This window comes from Melanostigma gelatinosum, assembly GCF_949748355.1.
Source record: "Melanostigma gelatinosum genome assembly, chromosome: 4".
In the NCBI taxonomy this organism is placed as follows: domain Eukaryota; kingdom Metazoa; phylum Chordata; class Actinopteri; order Perciformes; family Zoarcidae; genus Melanostigma; species Melanostigma gelatinosum.
The window spans coordinates 15,442,180-15,465,059 of record NC_136637.1 but is presented as its reverse complement, the minus strand read 5'-3'; the positions used below and the strand labels follow the sequence as shown (position 1 = coordinate 15,465,059).

At 44.1% G+C, this 22,880-nt stretch overlaps 3 protein-coding genes across 3 annotated transcripts; all 3 read right to left on the bottom strand.

Annotated features, from left to right (window-relative positions):
• Positions 1 to 827: 827 nt before the first annotated feature.
• LOC306776069 (transmembrane 4 L6 family member 1-like) lies at positions 828 to 3,706 on the bottom strand (the record flags this gene model as incomplete). The annotated part of the gene is made up of 4 exons (XM_079266654.1): positions 828 to 2,153; positions 2,580 to 2,722; positions 3,322 to 3,390; positions 3,665 to 3,706. 4 exons carry the CDS (start codon positions 3,704 to 3,706, stop codon positions 1,955 to 1,957), a joined length of 453 nt encoding a protein of 150 aa, XP_079122780.1. The 3' UTR covers positions 828 to 1,954.
• Positions 3,707 to 4,431: 725 nt separating this feature from the next.
• LOC306776068 (hephaestin-like) lies at positions 4,432 to 9,112 on the bottom strand (the record flags this gene model as incomplete). Its single annotated transcript, XM_079266653.1, has 6 exons — positions 4,432 to 4,488; positions 6,836 to 6,927; positions 7,009 to 7,182; positions 7,652 to 7,864; positions 7,939 to 8,183; positions 9,015 to 9,112. The coding sequence occupies 6 exons, from the start codon at positions 9,110 to 9,112 to the stop codon at positions 4,432 to 4,434; spliced, it is 879 nt and encodes a 292-aa protein (XP_079122779.1).
• Positions 9,113 to 10,417: 1,305 nt separating this feature from the next.
• LOC306776067 (transmembrane 4 L6 family member 1-like) lies at positions 10,418 to 13,296 on the bottom strand (the record flags this gene model as incomplete). The annotated part of the gene is made up of 4 exons (XM_079266652.1): positions 10,418 to 11,743; positions 12,170 to 12,312; positions 12,912 to 12,980; positions 13,255 to 13,296. 4 exons carry the CDS (start codon positions 13,294 to 13,296, stop codon positions 11,545 to 11,547), a joined length of 453 nt encoding a protein of 150 aa, XP_079122778.1. The 3' UTR covers positions 10,418 to 11,544.
• Between the last annotated feature and the right edge of the window lie 9,584 nt (positions 13,297 to 22,880).

The window sequence follows — 22,880 nt, the reverse complement described above, 5'->3', positions numbered from 1 at the left end:
CATATTTGTCAGAATATAGAAAGCCAGATCTGTACCACAGTCAGTTATATTTTCCGTGCTTGTGGAAATGCAGCCAAAAATCTTGCTTAGTCATGTACACATGACTAAGCAAGATTTTTGCCAGTGATGAAAACACAGACTTTTGATCCAGTCACTACTGCTGTCCAATATTAACTGCAAGGTTGAAAATGATACAGAAAAATCTGATTCCGTTGTTTCGATTTGCGTTTGTCCTAATCCACAAAATCAGTCTAACCAAGCTAAGTAATTGAATTAAAACTAATTTGAAGTACTTTCACCTACCCCTAAAGACAATTAAGGTCAATGAATTCTGCTACCAAAACTGGTTTGTCATTGTTTTAAGGTTTAAAGCGCAGTAGTTTTTTCACAATGTGACATGGACATAAAAAGTAAAAAATACTCTCCCCACAGCCACCGTGTGATAAAGAATTGAAAAATGTCTTGTGATGGACTTGACTGCAGGGTCTGAGGCCACAGTTACTCAGTCTGTGTCCTGACATCGATCAATAACGGGCAACTCTGGAAACTCCAGGACACTTTAAACACACACACACACACACACACACACACACACACTGTTAAATGTAAGCTAATATTGCATTTGTGCAAGGCCCCTTCTCCAGATAAGTTAATGGAAACATTTTGTTTCCAGTAACAGTTTGGAGGAGGTGCAGCAGGGGAGTCAAGCATGCATACACATATACACACACAGGATATATATATATATATATGCCAATTATGAAAAGAGAACCTGTTTTTGTGGACAAAGATCAGCCTCAACTTAATGACTCACTGGATACTTAAAATGGAAATAGACATTTTTTTATTAAAGGCGGCACAAACAAACAAACATTATAAAAAATATGTCACTAAAACATATATAAAATGTCTGTTTACACTGATCTAGCTTCTGAAAGACGTAAAGAAAACAATTTACAACAAAATGCTCTGAAAATTAAAACAAATGTACAAACATAAAAATCTGCTCGTAATCCTTAAGTGATCCAACAGTGTATAAATGTTGGAACAACAACAACCACTTCCTGGTGCATCCAGATAATCATGTCAGCCAAGATGCGGATAAACAACCAAATAATGGAAATGTGCTTCTCTCCTTGCAACACCAATGACACAAGAGCTTATCTCATATGTGGCTGCCATCTTAAGTACACTAGTTTAATATCATTGGTTTGAAGTGTAATATCATCTGTTTAAGCAATAAAAACGTTAATGTAGTTATTGGGTTTCTGAAGGTACAGAAAGTATACCGCCAATAATGATAACAAAGAAAGTGAGCAACCTTGAAATTAAGAATGTAAATTTCATGAAGTGAACAGTTGTCACTCAAGTTTGAGAACAGTTGTTTTTGTATCTTCTTCTTTAAAAAAGCAAATGAAAGTTTCACACACTGCTACTTACTTCAGTGAAACCTATCCCATGTAGGATAGGACAACATACTAAATAATATTATTGATATTATTGTCGTTATCATTGTCTACTTTGTCTTTATTATTTAAGTTTACTGTATTTTCTATGGAGTATTCAGGACACACGCTCACACACATATCTACATTATTATGTACTAATAACCTGTTGCCTTTGAAATGTTGAGACTTCTGCACCAGAAAAGCTCATCATCATAATCATAATCAATGACTGCCTCGTGATTTTTGCCACTCTAAAAGGGCAAATCAAAAGCTTGAAAATATAGTGATTACACTGACGTGGCCGTCAGAAGTCCATGATACTGTAGGTGTGTCTAAGTAAGGTTGAATTGTACTCGCACACATGGTGCAGTGTGTGCAGACTTCCGCTTCCATGTGTGTCCATTAACGTCCTGTATCTGTGCATACATATTGCGTGTGTGATTTGTTTATGGGTGCACAGGCACTTGTGTCTCAGCAGGTGAGTCTACATACACGTGTGTGTTGATCTACGCGTTCAGACTATACTCCTGCTTGTAGCAACAGGGCCGGCAGATGGCGTTGACTAAACCATTTCCCAGCTGTAACAGACAGATGATGAACTCAAGCACAGCCAGGCCCAGCAACACACACAGCAGAGTCACGTTCCACTCCACGATGTGAACCGGCTGAAGACACCGTGACCACGTCTCTGGTTGTAAGAGATACCTGGGACACAGAGAGAGAAAGATCAATCACGGACAGCATTTACTACATTTATATTTTATATATTTTTTGCATTGGTTACAACTCATTGTGAGTGCTGCACCACATTCTTAAAATACTGAAATACTAAGGGGGAGAGTTGTCTCTAAGTATACATTGATGACATAAGTCGACACATGACAAGGTGTCCTCATTTACGAAATTAACAAAAAAAGTGGAGGCAAAGTCCATTGTTTTCCAGATTAGGGCACCTAGTCACATTTACCACAAAAGGCAACGGGTAAAACTGTACATTTTTACAGTTGTTTGTAGTCAGTTCATTCTGTTTACCAGTGAAATATAAAGTTAAGGACATGTATACACACATTCTTCTCTGTTTATAAACCCCCCATGCCCCAACACCCACGCACACACACAGCATCTCTCTACCTGCCCCCCTGGTCTGCAAATGGGTACGTCCATCCATAAGGAGTGAAGCACTGGGGACCCTGCACCAAGGCAAGTCCTGATATGACGAAACAGTAACCAGACCCCACCAGGCCGACCACAGCTGCCAACACTGACCCGCACATCTGGAGAGCAACACAGACACACAAAGTGATTATATAGAAGAACATGAACGTGTTGGCATGCCTTTGTGACTGTATGTGTGAATGCCTGTCTGTATAAATGTTAACGGTTTCATTTATGTGTTTAATAGATCAGATACAGAGACTGCTATAGACACACACACACACATAACAGCAGCTGTGCATGTGGCTTGAATGGTGTGAGCCAAGCTTACTTTGTTGAGATTTGAGTAACAATGGGACCCTTGTAGAATTATTATAGTTGATTAGCATTAACATTCCACCTCATAAGGACACAGTGTTGTCTGGCTTAATGACAACTGTTCAGTATTATTCTCCAAGTGGTGAGAAAGAAACAACAAAATGGCAGTAAAATGGGGACACTAAGAGTTACAATTCGTGAAAGATGTGATTTTGATCTGTGTGCAGCAAACAGAAATGTATAAGTATTTTTATATGTTTAGAGAGCAGCATGGGAAATGAGGATGCTGCTAAGCATCAGCTGAGCATCAGTGTCATTACTCCTGGAGTGTTTGATGCAGACTTAGCTTAGCATATACCTCCTGTGGATTTTGAGTGTGATGGTTTAATAAGTCCCTTACCATTAAGCTCTCATTCCAACAACAGTTACATTTCCCCAGAGTGATGAAGACCACAGCTGGAACCAGCATCTGGAAACACAGAGTTACATTTCTGAACAGCAGCATTTTTTTTTCATCATTTGAAATGGCAGGAAGTGATACACATTAAATCGTTATAGTAGTAGGCCTATATATACAGTATATATAGATGCTAAAGCTACGTAAGCTAGGCTAATAATCATATTCTACTACAAGAAAAGATTATTGATCCTGCTTCTCTTTGCTAGCAGCTAGCATATCATTATCACCACCCATACTGTATTATTGTTTTATACAGCACATACATACAGTAAACATACAGCACCTTGGCCTCGACACATGTTTTGTCCCACCTGTCAATCACCATCCTTGTTGAAAGCAGTATTGTACATATGGACGTCACCTAAAAGACAAATCGCCTGGGACGTAAACAAATGTGCAACATGAGGCTGTGTTGCTTATTTCACACTAATCGAATGTTTGCAGGCCATTTAAGACTCAGTCGGGTTCAACATGTCAGAATTTGGCTCAACTCTCAACGGTCTTAAGACAGGGGTCTCAAACTCCCGGCCCTAATCATTTTATGTGGCCCGCGAATCCGCCAGCAAAAAAAAAGTTTAAAAAAAAAATCATTTTTTATTTCTTTTAATTTTTTAATTTTTAAGTTAGACTAATAATAATAAAAATATCCCCATAGTCGAAATTATGAGATATAAAGTCGAAGTTATTAGATAGAAAGTCATAACTATGATAGAAAGTCATAATTCTGAGATAGAAAGTCAAAATTATGAGATTGACAGTCAAAATGATGAAATAGAAAGTCAAAATTATGAGACACTTAAACAGTTAGAATCAGCTCTTTGACTGGTTACTGTACATTTGACATGGATATGTATTGTGAGCACATTGAAGACTACTTTAAACTGTGAATGCAGACAGTTATTTAACAATATGTTACGAGTAGTTACATTTACAACCGGCCCTTTGCGGGCGAGTTTGAGAATCCTGCTTTAGACACTGACCGCTCCACTTTCTGTCCGTTATTTGGTGCCGAGCAGGCAGCGCTCAGTGGATTTGTATTGGTGTGTCAGCTCAAAACAGCTGCTTGTTGACGAGAGTGGGGACACCGAACCAAACCGTGAATGTGTCCTAAACCAAAACAATGAGCTTAAAGAGGCTTAAACGTTCTGCAGAGCTGCAAAGTAAAGTGATGAATCTTTGTATCTGCCTCTCTGGAGGCTTAATTCTCACTATGAGGAACAAACATCTGTAGTCCTCTCATTCAATATAAATATAAAAGAAACATTCCTACACTACAATTTCTCTGTTAAATAACAGTAAAGTGCTGCCAGCAATGTCCTGTAATTCTACAGTATTCATACCGTGAAATGACTTAACAGCATATTACTGTAAAGTTATAACGAAAGTTACGAACGTAACTACGGTTCTATGAATCCTGGATGACCGCCAGAGGCAGTGCTTAACACTGGATGTATCCCGTCTCGCGCATGCGCAGGTCAAATATTTATATCAACAAAGTCACGTGTGACCTCGGATGACCACCGTCATCTATAAGTTCCGGTGTCATCCTGAGCTCAGTCCTATGGAATCTTCTCGCGAGTTCACGGGATTCCGAGTGACCAAGAACTCTGGCGGTCATCCAGGATTCATAGAACCGTAGTTACGTTCGTAACTTTCGTTCTATTTCATCCTTACTGACCGCCAGAGGCAGTGCTTAACACTGGATGACTTATACCAAAAGAGTCACGAGGAAGCACAGTAACTACCCCTTATAGCTCCGGCAGAGAAAATTGGCCAAGAACCCTCCCCAGTGGGTGAGGGTCGGCAACGTTAACTCTGTAGTGTGTGGTGAATGTGCTCGGTGATGCCCCTGAGGCCGCCGCACATGTATCCCCCACAGGCACACCACTCAGGCTTGCCCTCGGTGTGGAGACACTCTTGGTAGTGACCCTTCACCCCGGATGGCCGAGCGCAGCCGCTCGCCTTGTATGTATCGGCAATGGCCTCCACTATCCAGTGGGACAGGTGCCGTTTCTCCTTTTTTCTCTTAAAAAGGAGCACAGCCCTTCTTAGGCTCACCATAACTGACTATGCAGGCGGTGGCTTCCATATAAGCTCTGAGGGCCCACACTGGGCACAGCAGCCTTGACCTCTCCTCTCCCGATGGGGGAGGGGGGGGTCAACTTTGCCAGCTGGATAGGCCGGTTTATATGTGAACGTATCCACCCCCTTGGGAGAAACACTGCCTTAGGCCAGAAAGTGACACCCAAGCCATCTGAGTTCCACCTCAGACATGATTCTTCCACTGATAGGGCATGCAGCTCGCCCCCACATTGAGCTGAATTGACCGCAAGGAGAAAACCGTCTTGCTGATAGCCATCTAGGCTCCGCCTGTGCCAGGGGTTCAAAAGGACAAGCATAAGCTGTCCAGTACCAAGGGTAGGTCCCATGCAGGGGAGACCGGCCCTTACCCAGGAGAGACTGTAGAAACTCAGTACAGCAGGCACGGGGCGCTGTACTGGGACCTTGTTCTGAGCCGCACACTAGTCGGAGAACAGCTTCCACCTGTTTCTTGTACTGCAGGCAGGTAGACCGCGCACTGGCATTCAGAATAGTCCGTCAGACTGGTTCTATGCAGCCACTCAGCATCCGGTCGGGCCCTCCCGTGACCCCTAATTGAAGGCGGCAGGGATTGGAACGCCAAATCCGACCCTCTAGTTGTGACAGGAGATCCCTCCTGTCGGGGAAGAACTCTGACAAGCTTATAGCAAAAGCAGAGGGACTGGTGGAAAGGCATAAAGAAGATCCTCTGGCCACGTGTGAGCCAGGGCATCTTGACCCAGAGGGCTGGTCCTCTCCGTCAGGGAGACCCAGTGGGGGCAGTGGGTCGACACGTCTGGATGCAGCCGCCACTCTCCCGGTGGAGGCTTGTAACGGAACAGGAAAACCACAACCTTGTTCCATTCTCCTGGTGGGTACATTGCCCACAGGCTGGTCAGGCGAGGGGCCTCCCAAGTCAGAAGGCCACGGTGATCCCCGTAGCAACTTCTGCAGATCTGGTGCCCCATCGATAGTTCATGGGAAATCACAGCAGAGGTGCTGTCCACCGGACAAGCACATGCTTTCCCTTCAACATGGAAGAAAACTTAAGGGTGTACACACATGCGCACACACACGCGACCGATCGCATGATCTTCGTGGAAAATATGAAAATGAAAAATTAAAGGATTAAAGGGCTAGTTGCATATTTTGAACTTTGGTTGGTTATGTGCCTCAATTAAGACTTTTTTTTTAAATATGACACATGCAACTAGAACAATATTCTGATTCGTGGGAGTAATAATAATAATAATAATAATAACAATACCATTAATAATAGTAATAGTACAATAATACTATACAATAATAATACAACTATTAACAACAGTAATAATAATGATGATGATGATGATGATATTAAAAATACAATATTTACCTCATTGCCTAAGCCAATCATATGCCAGTGGATCTTCTTGCCTTGGCACATGCTCAGTCCAGGCAGGTTACCATACAGAAAACCATTTATACCTGCAATTAAATCAGAGTTAAAGGTATTTGTATGTGTATGCATATGAGTATGCGTATGTGTACCTGGATACTACCACTCACCGTGCATTTTGTTGCTCTCAATGAAATCTTCATCCTCCTTCAGGCCACTGGCAGGATTTGTAATGTGCGTCCTGATGTTGTCGTCCAGGTACCAGCTGAAGTTCTCATCTGACACCATGAAGAGCAGAGCGTAAAGATAGTCTCCTGAGCTGTCTCCATGCAGGTCCAGGGTTCCTACAGAGGAGTGGAGAGAGGACATTTTAGGATAACATGCATTAATGTACTGAAGGGGAAACCTACAGTAAGTAGTGCCCCTACACAACTATTTTCTCAATTAACTTCTTACTATTTTGGATGCTGATTTTTGGTATTGCCACAGCTGATCTCACAGATTTGACAAGAATCCAGCAATATTTTTGATAGTTTAATTTGTGGTGAAACGATTGGCTCAAAAATTGATAAGTTGATAGTAAGAAGTTAAATGAGGGAAACGTTGTTTGGGCCTTAAAGTAGGTTTCCCCTTCAGAATAAACCACAGAAAGTACAGAAAGTACAACATTTCCCTCTGAAATGGAATGGAGTGGAAGTAGCCGATATAGAAGCAGAAAATTAAAACTAAAGCAGAAGTACCTGAAAATATTACATCAGTTAAATAAATGTACTTAAGTTCCGTCACCAGATAAGTTAAAAAAGGTTCCAGTACCTCTCTTACAGACAATGAGGGGTCCCATCAGTCCTGAGTTGATGTCTTTTGGTGGGTTAACGTGGGAGTGGTAGAATCTGGTCAGGCAGTTGCTGTCCTCTAATGTTGGGCTGTGGCTCTCTGGGAGGTTCCACTCATATGTCACTGTTGTACCAGGAGCCACTGAGTCATCACGCTTCAGCTCTGGACCAGTACCGTCTGGGTAAAGGGCTCCTGAAGATACAAGCACACAGAGTCACACATATATCAGCCTGTTAAGGCTGCCCATCGATTCATTAATGCCTCACCCTCATTGCCCTTGCTGTAGTTCAGTCCATGTGAGTGGATGCTGTAAGGTCTGTTTGCCGTGTTATTCAGGTGGACGGTCACTGTGTCTCCCTCCTCGGCCATCAACAGGGGTCCCAGGTAGCCCAGCCACTCCGCCTTCACCACCTCTGTCCTGTAGGTGGCGTCGCTGTACTGCTTATACACAGCCTTCTTGTAGACGGAGCCAATGCGCTGGGGGCCTTTCTTTAAAAAGACGGAGGCTTCTCTACAGAGACAGAGAACGAGGATTATTATGGGTTGCAGTTAAAATATTACAAAAACCTGTGATTGGCTAAAAATTTTAGGGCCTTTTCACATCAGACATTTTGATTTGTGATTTTAGGGAAAGCAGAGGTGTAACTCATAACATTAACGATGGCTCTGATCTAATCAAGTTTCCCAGTAAGTCGTGACAGTATGACAGTGAGTGAGCATGTACAATATACCTTTTTTACCCACAAACACTGCTCATGATCGGACATGATTTTAACCACAAACGGTCTTATTATTTAGATTATTTCGATAAATGTATTAATTGTGGAACACAATTCATTACTGCGGTTTCTTCTTCTTCTTCTTCTTTTTTTTTAAAGCATGCTGAGCAGAGAGGTTAAAAATTACAAAATAAATAGTTCACATGAAACATAAGTAATTGGTTAAATGGGTAAAAGTAAACATGTAAAATGCATTTTGCACAGAAAGCACATCAAATATAAAGAATCACTCTCCAAAGGAAACTCTGCACTACACGTGGTGACACTGAATTTTTCTTTGATGAAGAGATGGAATAAGTGTTAAAGTAAGGCTATTTGTCATGTCTTTAAAAGTTGCCTTCTTTCGAGATACAAGGTTTTCACACAACAGTGAAGATTGTCGTAATAATATTGCAATACTTGACATTGAAGGTTAAATTGTTGAGCAGTGTGGGTCAAAAAATGACAATGCTCAAACATCCATGCATCTTAATTGAGATCATGGTATGGGGGTGAAGTGGCTATTGGAAAGACAACATAATCTTTCCAACGTAATCAAGACAATGTACTAAGTTTGTACTCACTCATCCTCTTGCAGTGTGCGGTTTTGAATGATGTTCATCCCACTTGGGGCATAGTTCCAAGACACTTCCTCTATCTTGAGGAAGTACTCTCTCCTCATCCCAGACGCACATACTGCTGCACAACACAGCAACAACACTCCCCTTAACCCCAGTCGCTGCATTTTGAAGATATAGCGCTGGCACTACCACTGATAACCTGCCCAAGGAGGACGATGACTCTTTAATTCTGTTGAGCGATCCAGAGGATGATAATGATGAAGACAAGCAGTGCAGACACCTGACAGCTGTAAGTCAGTCTGTCTGAGAGGCTTTAGACCCTCTGTGTGTCTTTATACTACCTAAGCTGACTGGTGGGAACAGCCAAGCAGGGCAGAGGGGTCACTGACCAACAGACAGGGTTTGAGCCAACCCATCACAGAGATAAGGGAGGGCGTTCCCTGACAGACTTTTTGATCAAAAGGTTACATTTGCATAAGAACAGAACATGCTATTCTTTGCAATGTCCACATTTGATGGCACAACCACGAAGAGATCAGATTTAACTTACATTTACATCAGACATTATGCAGAATATCTCATATTTGTCAGAATATAGAAAGCCAGATCTGTACCACAGTCAGTTATATTTTCCGTGCTTGTGGAAATGCAGCCAAAAATCTTGCTTAGTCATGTACACATGACTAAGCAAGATTTTTGCCAGTGATGAAAACACAGACTTTTGATCCAGTCACTACTGCTGTCCAATATTAACTGCAAGGTTGAAAATGATACAGAAAAATCTGATTCCGTTGTTTCGATTTGCGTTTGTCCTAATCCACAAAATCAGTCTAACCAAGCTAAGTAATTGAATTAAAACTAATTTGAAGTACTTTCACCTACCCCTAAAGACAATTAAGGTCAATGAATTCTGCTACCAAAACTGGTTTGTCATTGTTTTAAGGTTTAAAGCGCAGTAGTTTTTTCACAATGTGACATGGACATAAAAAGTAAAAAATACTCTCCCCACAGCCACCGTGTGATAAAGAATTGAAAAATGTCTTGTGATGGACTTGACTGCAGGGTCTGAGGCCACAGTTACTCAGTCTGTGTCCTGACATCGATCAATAACGGGCAACTCTGGAAACTCCAGGACACTTTAAACACACACACACACACACACACACACACACACACTGTTAAATGTAAGCTAATATTGCATTTGTGCAAGGCCCCTTCTCCAGATAAGTTAATGGAAACATTTTGTTTCCAGTAACAGTTTGGAGGAGGTGCAGCAGGGGAGTCAAGCATGCATACACATATACACACACAGGATATATATATATATATATGCCAATTATGAAAAGAGAACCTGTTTTTGTGGACAAAGATCAGCCTCAACTTAATGACTCACTGGATACTTAAAATGGAAATAGACATTTTTTTATTAAAGGCGGCACAAACAAACAAACATTATAAAAAATATGTCACTAAAACATATATAAAATGTCTGTTTACACTGATCTAGCTTCTGAAAGACGTAAAGAAAACAATTTACAACAAAATGCTCTGAAAATTAAAACAAATGTACAAACATAAAAATCTGCTCGTAATCCTTAAGTGATCCAACAGTGTATAAATGTTGGAACAACAACAACCACTTCCTGGTGCATCCAGATAATCATGTCAGCCAAGATGCGGATAAACAACCAAATAATGGAAATGTGCTTCTCTCCTTGCAACACCAATGACACAAGAGCTTATCTCATATGTGGCTGCCATCTTAAGTACACTAGTTTAATATCATTGGTTTGAAGTGTAATATCATCTGTTTAAGCAATAAAAACGTTAATGTAGTTATTGGGTTTCTGAAGGTACAGAAAGTATACCGCCAATAATGATAACAAAGAAAGTGAGCAACCTTGAAATTAAGAATGTAAATTTCATGAAGTGAACAGTTGTCACTCAAGTTTGAGAACAGTTGTTTTTGTATCTTCTTCTTTAAAAAAGCAAATGAAAGTTTCACACACTGCTACTTACTTCAGTGAAACCTATCCCATGTAGGATAGGACAACATACTAAATAATATTATTGATATTATTGTCGTTATCATTGTCTACTTTGTCTTTATTATTTAAGTTTACTGTATTTTCTATGGAGTATTCAGGACACACGCTCACACACATATCTACATTATTATGTACTAATAACCTGTTGCCTTTGAAATGTTGAGACTTCTGCACCAGAAAAGCTCATCATCATAATCATAATCAATGACTGCCTCGTGATTTTTGCCACTCTAAAAGGGCAAATCAAAAGCTTGAAAATATAGTGATTACACTGACGTGGCCGTCAGAAGTCCATGATACTGTAGGTGTGTCTAAGTAAGGTTGAATTGTACTCGCACACATGGTGCAGTGTGTGCAGACTTCCGCTTCCATGTGTGTCCATTAACGTCCTGTATCTGTGCATACATATTGCGTGTGTGATTTGTTTATGGGTGCACAGGCACTTGTGTCTCAGCAGGTGAGTCTACATACACGTGTGTGTTGATCTACGCGTTCAGACTATACTCCTGCTTGTAGCAACAGGGCCGGCAGATGGCGTTGACTAAACCATTTCCCAGCTGTAACAGACAGATGATGAACTCAAGCACAGCCAGGCCCAGCAACACACACAGCAGAGTCACGTTCCACTCCACGATGTGAACCGGCTGAAGACACCGTGACCACGTCTCTGGTTGTAAGAGATACCTGGGACACAGAGAGAGAAAGATCAATCACGGACAGCATTTACTACATTTATATTTTATATATTTTTTGCATTGGTTACAACTCATTGTGAGTGCTGCACCACATTCTTAAAATACTGAAATACTAAGGGGGAGAGTTGTCTCTAAGTATACATTGATGACATAAGTCGACACATGACAAGGTGTCCTCATTTACGAAATTAACAAAAAAAGTGGAGGCAAAGTCCATTGTTTTCCAGATTAGGGCACCTAGTCACATTTACCACAAAAGGCAACGGGTAAAACTGTACATTTTTACAGTTGTTTGTAGTCAGTTCATTCTGTTTACCAGTGAAATATAAAGTTAAGGACATGTATACACACATTCTTCTCTGTTTATAAACCCCCCATGCCCCAACACCCACGCACACACACAGCATCTCTCTACCTGCCCCCCTGGTCTGCAAATGGGTACGTCCATCCATAAGGAGTGAAGCACTGGGGACCCTGCACCAAGGCAAGTCCTGATATGACGAAACAGTAACCAGACCCCACCAGGCCGACCACAGCTGCCAACACTGACCCGCACATCTGGAGAGCAACACAGACACACAAAGTGATTATATAGAAGAACATGAACGTGTTGGCATGCCTTTGTGACTGTATGTGTGAATGCCTGTCTGTATAAATGTTAACGGTTTCATTTATGTGTTTAATAGATCAGATACAGAGACTGCTATAGACACACACACACACATAACAGCAGCTGTGCATGTGGCTTGAATGGTGTGAGCCAAGCTTACTTTGTTGAGATTTGAGTAACAATGGGACCCTTGTAGAATTATTATAGTTGATTAGCATTAACATTCCACCTCATAAGGACACAGTGTTGTCTGGCTTAATGACAACTGTTCAGTATTATTCTCCAAGTGGTGAGAAAGAAACAACAAAATGGCAGTAAAATGGGGACACTAAGAGTTACAATTCGTGAAAGATGTGATTTTGATCTGTGTGCAGCAAACAGAAATGTATAAGTATTTTTATATGTTTAGAGAGCAGCATGGGAAATGAGGATGCTGCTAAGCATCAGCTGAGCATCAGTGTCATTACTCCTGGAGTGTTTGATGCAGACTTAGCTTAGCATATACCTCCTGTGGATTTTGAGTGTGATGGTTTAATAAGTCCCTTACCATTAAGCTCTCATTCCAACAACAGTTACATTTCCCCAGAGTGATGAAGACCACAGCTGGAACCAGCATCTGGAAACACAGAGTTACATTTCTGAACAGCAGCATTTTTTTTTCATCATTTGAAATGGCAGGAAGTGATACACATTAAATCGTTATAGTAGTAGGCCTATATATACAGTATATATAGATGCTAAAGCTACGTAAGCTAGGCTAATAATCATATTCTACTACAAGAAAAGATTATTGATCCTGCTTCTCTTTGCTAGCAGCTAGCATATCATTATCACCACCCATACTGTATTATTGTTTTATACAGCACATACATACAGTAAACATACAGCACCTTGGCCTCGACACATGTTTTGTCCCACCTGTCAATCACCATCCTTGTTGAAAGCAGTATTGTACATATGGACGTCACCTAAAAGACAAATCGCCTGGGACGTAAACAAATGTGCAACATGAGGCTGTGTTGCTTATTTCACACTAATCGAATGTTTGCAGGCCATTTAAGACTCAGTCGGGTTCAACATGTCAGAATTTGGCTCAACTCTCAACGGTCTTAAGACAGGGGTCTCAAACTCCCGGCCCTAATCATTTTATGTGGCCCGCGAATCCGCCAGCAAAAAAAAAGTTTAAAAAAAAAATCATTTTTTATTTCTTTTAATTTTTTAATTTTTAAGTTAGACTAATAATAATAAAAATATCCCCATAGTCGAAATTATGAGATATAAAGTCGAAGTTATTAGATAGAAAGTCATAACTATGATAGAAAGTCATAATTCTGAGATAGAAAGTCAAAATTATGAGATTGACAGTCAAAATGATGAAATAGAAAGTCAAAATTATGAGACACTTAAACAGTTAGAATCAGCTCTTTGACTGGTTACTGTACATTTGACATGGATATGTATTGTGAGCACATTGAAGACTACTTTAAACTGTGAATGCAGACAGTTATTTAACAATATGTTACGAGTAGTTACATTTACAACCGGCCCTTTGCGGGCGAGTTTGAGAATCCTGCTTTAGACACTGACCGCTCCACTTTCTGTCCGTTATTTGGTGCCGAGCAGGCAGCGCTCAGTGGATTTGTATTGGTGTGTCAGCTCAAAACAGCTGCTTGTTGACGAGAGTGGGGACACCGAACCAAACCGTGAATGTGTCCTAAACCAAAACAATGAGCTTAAAGAGGCTTAAACGTTCTGCAGAGCTGCAAAGTAAAGTGATGAATCTTTGTATCTGCCTCTCTGGAGGCTTAATTCTCACTATGAGGAACAAACATCTGTAGTCCTCTCATTCAATATAAATATAAAAGAAACATTCCTACACTACAATTTCTCTGTTAAATAACAGTAAAGTGCTGCCAGCAATGTCCTGTAATTCTACAGTATTCATACCGTGAAATGACTTAACAGCATATTACTGTAAAGTTATAACGAAAGTTACGAACGTAACTACGGTTCTATGAATCCTGGATGACCGCCAGAGGCAGTGCTTAACACTGGATGTATCCCGTCTCGCGCATGCGCAGGTCAAATATTTATATCAACAAAGTCACGTGTGACCTCGGATGACCACCGTCATCTATAAGTTCCGGTGTCATCCTGAGCTCAGTCCTATGGAATCTTCTCGCGAGTTCACGGGATTCCGAGTGACCAAGAACTCTGGCGGTCATCCAGGATTCATAGAACCGTAGTTACGTTCGTAACTTTCGTTCTATTTCATCCTTACTGACCGCCAGAGGCAGTGCTTAACACTGGATGACTTATACCAAAAGAGTCACGAGGAAGCACAGTAACTACCCCTTATAGCTCCGGCAGAGAAAATTGGCCAAGAACCCTCCCCAGTGGGTGAGGGTCGGCAACGTTAACTCTGTAGTGTGTGGTGAATGTGCTCGGTGATGCCCCTGAGGCCGCCGCACATGTATCCCCCACAGGCACACCACTCAGGCTTGCCCTCGGTGTGGAGACACTCTTGGTAGTGACCCTTCACCCCGGATGGCCGAGCGCAGCCGCTCGCCTTGTATGTATCGGCAATGGCCTCCACTATCCAGTGGGACAGGTGCCGTTTCTCCTTTTTTCTCTTAAAAAGGAGCACAGCCCTTCTTAGGCTCACCATAACTGACTATGCAGGCGGTGGCTTCCATATAAGCTCTGAGGGCCCACACTGGGCACAGCAGCCTTGACCTCTCCTCTCCCGATGGGGGAGGGGGGGGTCAACTTTGCCAGCTGGATAGGCCGGTTTATATGTGAACGTATCCACCCCCTTGGGAGAAACACTGCCTTAGGCCAGAAAGTGACACCCAAGCCATCTGAGTTCCACCTCAGACATGATTCTTCCACTGATAGGGCATGCAGCTCGCCCCCACATTGAGCTGAATTGACCGCAAGGAGAAAACCGTCTTGCTGATAGCCATCTAGGCTCCGCCTGTGCCAGGGGTTCAAAAGGACAAGCATAAGCTGTCCAGTACCAAGGGTAGGTCCCATGCAGGGGAGACCGGCCCTTACCCAGGAGAGACTGTAGAAACTCAGTACAGCAGGCACGGGGCGCTGTACTGGGACCTTGTTCTGAGCCGCACACTAGTCGGAGAACAGCTTCCACCTGTTTCTTGTACTGCAGGCAGGTAGACCGCGCACTGGCATTCAGAATAGTCCGTCAGACTGGTTCTATGCAGCCACTCAGCATCCGGTCGGGCCCTCCCGTGACCCCTAATTGAAGGCGGCAGGGATTGGAACGCCAAATCCGACCCTCTAGTTGTGACAGGAGATCCCTCCTGTCGGGGAAGAACTCTGACAAGCTTATAGCAAAAGCAGAGGGACTGGTGGAAAGGCATAAAGAAGATCCTCTGGCCACGTGTGAGCCAGGGCATCTTGACCCAGAGGGCTGGTCCTCTCCGTCAGGGAGACCCAGTGGGGGCAGTGGGTCGACACGTCTGGATGCAGCCGCCACTCTCCCGGTGGAGGCTTGTAACGGAACAGGAAAACCACAACCTTGTTCCATTCTCCTGGTGGGTACATTGCCCACAGGCTGGTCAGGCGAGGGGCCTCCCAAGTCAGAAGGCCACGGTGATCCCCGTAGCAACTTCTGCAGATCTGGTGCCCCATCGATAGTTCATGGGAAATCACAGCAGAGGTGCTGTCCACCGGACAAGCACATGCTTTCCCTTCAACATGGAAGAAAATGCTCGAGCGCTAGCTCTAGAACCTGGACCTGCGGTCTTTCAGCAGACAACTGCCCCCAGGCTGTCCCGTTCTGTCACCCTGCACCCGCCTTGAGAGGCAGGTAACTGTTGTGACAATCTCCTGGTGGAATGGAACCGAGCCCCTGGGGCTCGGTTCCTGGGACACTGTTCGCCAGATATGCACTCCCTCCATGGGGATAGTGAATAGATGAATAGACACTGTTTCGATAATATTATTGCCCTGTATCTGTGCCACTTGGCATCCAAGTGAAGGCTGTTCAGCCATCCGCCCTGGGGCGACAGACAGGCCCTCATAGGGCCACCCTAATGAAGGTTATGCTCTGAGAAGGGCTCAGGTAGCTCCTCTCCATGTTCACCTTGAGGCCTACCGGGCCACGTGAGAGAAGGCGAGCAGTGTCCTGTGGCGCCTGAAGCCGGGACGGCGCCTAGGTCAGCCAGTCGTCTAAGTACGGCAGTATGTTCACGCCCTGCGATTGCAGGGGGAAAGGACAGCAGTAACACACTGTGGACACCCATGGGGAGATGGGAGAGTCCGAATGGAAGCACCCAGGACTGAAAGTTGTGGTGATGCACCATGGGAACAGGCGTCGATAGACGTGAACCACTCTCCCTTGGAAATCCGCTGATGGGAGAAAGAACCCTGACAGCCGGCCTGGAGACATCTCCTGGCACCCCTGCCGGGGGGGACGGGGACGTAAGTAGGGTTGTATAGGTAGCGGTCCGGCCTCTCAGCAGGACGCCGAGGCCTGTTGCGCTACTAGGGTAAGCTGGAGGCTGAGAAACGGCCTTGTGGGCCAAAAGTGGGACCCCTAGGTCTGGGGGTGCAGGCATGTCCCTGCAAAGACCAGAGAACTGCTGCCAGGTCTGGCTAGCTCTAACAGTCCGCTGAAGCGCCTGTACAGCAGCTGACTCGAACAGCTCACCAGGCTCCACTGGGACAGTATGGAGGGTCCTCCTACATGTCTCAGATAGGGGTGACTGCGCCAGCCAAACCTGGCGGCGAGTCTGAACCAGGGTGGACATCATACATCCACGTTCCCTCGATATGAGCGCAAACGCCTGCAATGAAGCATCACTGAGCAGAAGCGTCGAAGTAGCCCGCTGCAGAGAATCTGCGAGGGAAAGCATGAGGTGGGAGAGGGAGTTGTCGATACGGTGCACAGCGCTGCTGTGTCCTAAGCCCTGGATAGCAGGTCATCTTTGACCCGACATTGGGTCGAGGGCACCTGGCATCGGGCCTCAGAGTCTCCTCAGGGGAAACTGATGGACGCCATAGTCGTCTAACTGGCTGGCATACGTGCAAGGCCAGATTTGCCACCTCCTGCATGGTCTGATGTAAGGCGGGAGAGAGCCCTGGTGTCTCCACCATGCACGCAACTCCCTCAGATATTCCTCGGAGGGAGGAACAGAAAAGGTGGTGAGGGCGGGAAGGTGCCTGAAGAAGGCACTCACAGGTGGATGTTCCAGCTGCTGTGTATGCCCGGCGTGCAAGCGCCATACAAATGACCAGGGTAGGTTGGTCTGGATTCAGCTGCCCTGACAGGGGGAGGTAGCCCTCCCGCATCAGGTGTTCCACTTCGGCCAGCCTAGCAGACCTTACTGCTCAAGGCGTGATGCCGCAGGTCCTGCCTGGGTTCTCCCTGCTAGGGCAAGAGGTCAGGGCCGTCCTCCGGCTGAAGAGGAGCTATACAGGTCCTACAGCCGGGAGAGTTTAACATGGCCGCGATTCTGGTGGAACCCTTGTCCCACTAGTTTATGCGGAATTCCAAATCAGTCCGAGCGGGAGCGCTCTGCTGAATGTTAAGAGAACAGGCAGGGGGCAGTCAGTGGCGAGTGATCCTTCGGACACTCTTCCCTTAGCCAGCCGCTGCGGATATTGGTGACCCACCAGTTAGCCTGAGCGAGAGCACTCTGCAACTGTGGAAACAGGTCAGGCAAAGTCCTTATAGTGAGAGGGGCGAGGGCACTCTCTAAGCCCACTCTCTTCACTAAGATAGTTGCTGCAGATATTAGTGTCCCCCCAGTTAGCTTGAGCGAGAGCACTCTGTTACCGTAAAAAACGGACAAAACAGAACACAGTCCGTACAGTGAGAGGGGAGCGAGGCCACTCTTCACTAAGATAGTTGCTGCCGATATTGGTGTCCCACCAGTTAGCTTGAGCGAGAGCACTCTGCCACTGTGGAAACAGGTCAGGCAAAGTCCTTATAGTGAGAGGGGCGAGGACCCTCTTCACTAAACTAATTGCTGCAGATATTGGTGTCCCACCAGTTAGCTTGAGCGAGAGCACTCTGCCACTGTGGAAACAGGCCAGGCAAGTCCTTCTAGTGAGAGGGGAGCGAGGACACTCTTCACTAAGCTAGTTGCTGCAGATATTGGTGTCCCACCAGTTAGCTTGAGCGAGAGCACTCTGCTACTGTGAAAAACTGACAAAAAGAACACAGTCCTTACAGTGAGAGGGGAGCGAGGACACTCTTCCCTAAGACAGCTGCTGCAGATATTGGTGTCCCACCAGTTAGCTTGAGCGAGAGCACTCTGCCACTGTGGAACAGGTCAGGAAAACAGTCCTCATAGTGAGAGGGGAGCGAGGACACTCTTCACTCGGATAGTTGCTGCAGATATTGGTGCCCCACCAGTTAGCTTGAGCGAGAGCACTCTGCTACTGTGAAAACGGACAAAAAAAAACCACAGTCCTTACAGTGCGAGGACACTCTCCACTTGGACAGGTGCTGTAACTCTTGGTGTGCTACCAGTTAGCCTGAGCGAGGGCACTCTGCTAACTGATATCCGCTACCGATATGTCCATAATGTTTACAACAATCAATGGACACACCGAGTATTAGCTTAGTCTAGTTAGCCGGAGCGAACTCGACAGCCGTAATGCGTAAAAACCATCAATGGGCACAACCTCAATGTTGATTCAGTATAACTAGCATTCACCGAGTTAGCCTGAGCGAGCACATTCCGCTAACTGTGATCGTTGTAATGCCACAAAGTTGATGGCCACAGCCCCAGTACCAGCTTTGTTTAGCTAGTTTCCCACTGAGTTAACCTGAGCGAGGACGCTCTGCTAACTGTGACAGCTCTGTTAACTGTGACAGCCGTAAGGATACAAAGTTGATGGACGCAGTCCCAGTATCAGCTTTTGTTTAGCTAGTTTCCCACTGAGTTAACCTGAGCGAGGACGCTCTGTTAACTGTGACAGCTGTAAGGATACAAAGTTGATGGCTACAGCCCCAGTATCAGCTTTGTTTAGCTAGTTTTCCACTGAGTTAACCTGAGCGGGGACACTCTGTTAACTGTGACAGCCGTAAGGATACAAAGTTGATGGCTACAGCCCCAGTATCAGCTTTGTTTAGCTAGTTTTCCACTGAGTTAACCTGAGCGAGGACGCTCTGTTAACTGTGACAGCTGTAAGGATACAAAGTTGATGGCTACAGCCCCAGTATCAGCTTTGTTTAGCTAGCTTTCCACTGAGTTAACCTGAGCGAGGACGCTCTGTTAACTGTGACAGCCGTAAGGATACAAAGTTGATGGACGCAGTCCCAGTATCAGCTTTTGTTTAGCTAGTCTTCCACTGAGTTAACCTGAGCGAGGACGCTCTGTTAACTGTGACAGCTGTAAGGATACAAAGTTGATGGCTACAGCCCCAGTATCAGCTTTGTTTAGCTAGTTTTCCACTGAGTTAACCTGAGCGAGGACGCTCTGTTAACTGTGACAGCCGTAAGGATACAAAGTTGATGGACGCAGTCCCAGTATCAGCTTTGTTTAGCTAGTCTCCCACTGAGTTAACCTGAGCGAGGACGCTCTGTTAACTGTGACAGCTCTGTTAACTGTGACAGCCGTAAGGATACAAAGTTGATGGACGCAGTCCCAGTATCAGCTTTTGTTTAGCTAGTTTCCCACTGAGTTAACCTGAGCGAGGACGCTCTGTTAACTGTGACAGCTGTAAGGATACAAAGTTGATGGCTACAGCCCCAGTATCAGCTTTGTTTAGCTAGTTTTCCACTGAGTTAACCTGAGCGAGGACGCTCTGTTAACTGTGACAGCCGTAAGGTTTACAAAGTTGATGGACGCAGTCCCAGCTAGCATCCAAGTTAGCCTGAGTGAAGACACTGCTAACTGCGAATTACGTCAGATGTAAAGATTAAATCTCCATGTACACAACGCCAATGCGGACTAGTGTCTCACAAAGTTTGCCTGAGCAGGAACACTCTGCTAACTGTGATAGCCGTAACACTGTGAAGGGCGGGCCGACAGCGTAATTCTACGCTCTCGTTAGCGCGCCACTCGATTACTAGAGCGGAAGCGCTCTGCCAACCGTGGAACAAGCAACTGTTATAGAAAACAACGTTAATCGATCTTACCGATTGCTGTCATCACGACTTAGCTGACCCTTATCAGACTGGTGACGACCGATGATAGGGGCGTTCACCAGTCCGGGGCTCGATGTCCGAACGGCGAACACACCGTTCCCTCCGAAGAGGGACAGCTCGTCGCAGCCTTTGGAGGGCGAGAGAACCGCAACTCCGACCGGTAGTCACAAGGCTACAGCGACGAGCTCTAATATGTCTTGATCGTAGACACATCCTTGTTTAAGCTACCATGGTAGCTAACCTGCGACGCGAGAAGAAAAAAAGGACTGAGCTCAGGATGACACCGGAACTTATAGATGACGGTGGTCATCCGAGGTCACACGTGACTTTGTTGATATAAATATTCGACCTGCGCATGCGCGAGACGGGATACATCCAGTGTTAAGCACTGCCTCTGGCGGTCAGTAAGGATGAAATAGAATGCAGTGTATTTCTGTATTTTTTTAAATTTCTGTATTTTCATCTGTATTTTTTACGTCATTTTGAGACATAAATAACCTTATTATGAAATGACCACATGGTCAAGTATATTTTTGTATACTCCTGTGACTTCAATAAATGAAAAGTACTGAGTGTTTTCTCTTTTTTTGTTCAGAACTTAAAAGCAAAATGAATACAACAGTCTCAAGTGAACTTATAGAAAGGAAAAAGTATATGGTTCTGGCCAATGGGACAGCAGAACGTAATAAAAATCAAAAACAGCTGATAGATGCATTTTACAGGACAGGTGGCAACATTAAGGCCCATCATGATGATTTAGTCTGAATCTACTGCATGTTAATCATATGGCCGACATAACCTCACTGATAATTGAATCATTGTTTATAGTAACTGAGGTTAGCTTTAGTTTAGAGCAGTGGTCCCCAACCACCGGTACCGGCCGCACAGGAAGAATAAATATTATATTATTTCCGTTTTATTGATTATCAGAGTCTGAAGGAAGTTTTATTTTGAAAGATGACCGAATTCTCTCGCAATTTCATCCACCTGTGCCTCTTGACATGTCAAGACGCTTTGTCTCGGTCACAACTCTGCTGGTGTTTTGGATTAAACTCGAGGCTGAATATCCTGAGATCGCCACTAGAGCACTGAAAACCCTGCTTTCATTTCCAACCTCCTCTTTGTGAAGCGGGATGTTCTGCAGTGACAGCAATCAAAACAAAATGGCGGAGTCGAGTGGACATCAGGAACAGACTTCGGGTGTCATTGTCAGAACACAGGATGCAACATATTAGCGTTTGAATATGAATTTGCAAACAGAGACAGCTTAACAATGTTAAAAGGATCATTTGTGGAGTTACTTGCAACAGCTTAAACTTTTGTTGTGACTTGTTGCATGCAGTGGTGTATAAAGTACCCAAAAGCCATACTTGAGTAAAAGTAAAGATACCTTACTGGAAAACGACTCCAGTAAAAGTAAAAAGTCACCTATTAGAATACTACTTGAGTAAAAGTCTTAAAGTATCTGATATTTATTGTACTTAAGTACAAAAGTACTTAAGTACAAAAGTAATTTTCTGATATTAAATGTACATCATAACCTGAACATTAAATGAACATCATAACCTGTTCATTGAAAGTAAAAGTACAAGTAAATGCTGTTAATAAAAAAGCAAAGGGTCAGAATTTTGAGAATTATCAAGTTTATTCTTTTAAGCGCTGTGGCACCATGACCAAGGACATGGAGCTGTGTTGAACATAATTGGGTTGGCTGTGATCCATTCAGGAGCAACAATGTTCAACATAATATATTGTACATAAGTATACTTTTGCATCTACTATGAACTTATCATCATAATTCTCTGAAAAGCAATATGACACTATGAAGGAGTTGTAACAGTGCGTTTATAAGTCTGCTCATTAGACTAGAGGATGTAGAGGACAAATGCATAATATTATGTTCAGCAAAACATATCCACTTGATGCATCAGGTCAGTGTTTAGAGAAAGGACACCTGCCTTGTAAACTCCTATGGGTCTGATTTGAATACAAAGGTTTTGCTCAAGCTGAATCTGCAATTGGGCGACTGCTACCATCATAACTCCATCTGATCATCCACAACATGACTCAAATATCAAAACATGATCAATACTAAAGCAGCAACACAGTCATTACTTGAAACTGAAAAATGTCCTGTTCATCTTCAAAAGAAGTTGGTTTTTAAAATTGCGAGAATTCAGTCTCGCTCTTCTTGGGCTGAAGACTAGTCCTGCTATGCTAAATAGTCTTTCACAGGCCGCTGAGGCAGGTAGAGGTGTGTTCAGCGTCACAGACAGCTTGCGCACAGCTGCGAAGGATTTCCCTAATGCTAACGCTAATGCTAATGCTAACGCTAATGCTAACGCTGCGCTCTCTCGGCTCCCGTCACAACTGTCAACACTTCCTCAGCTC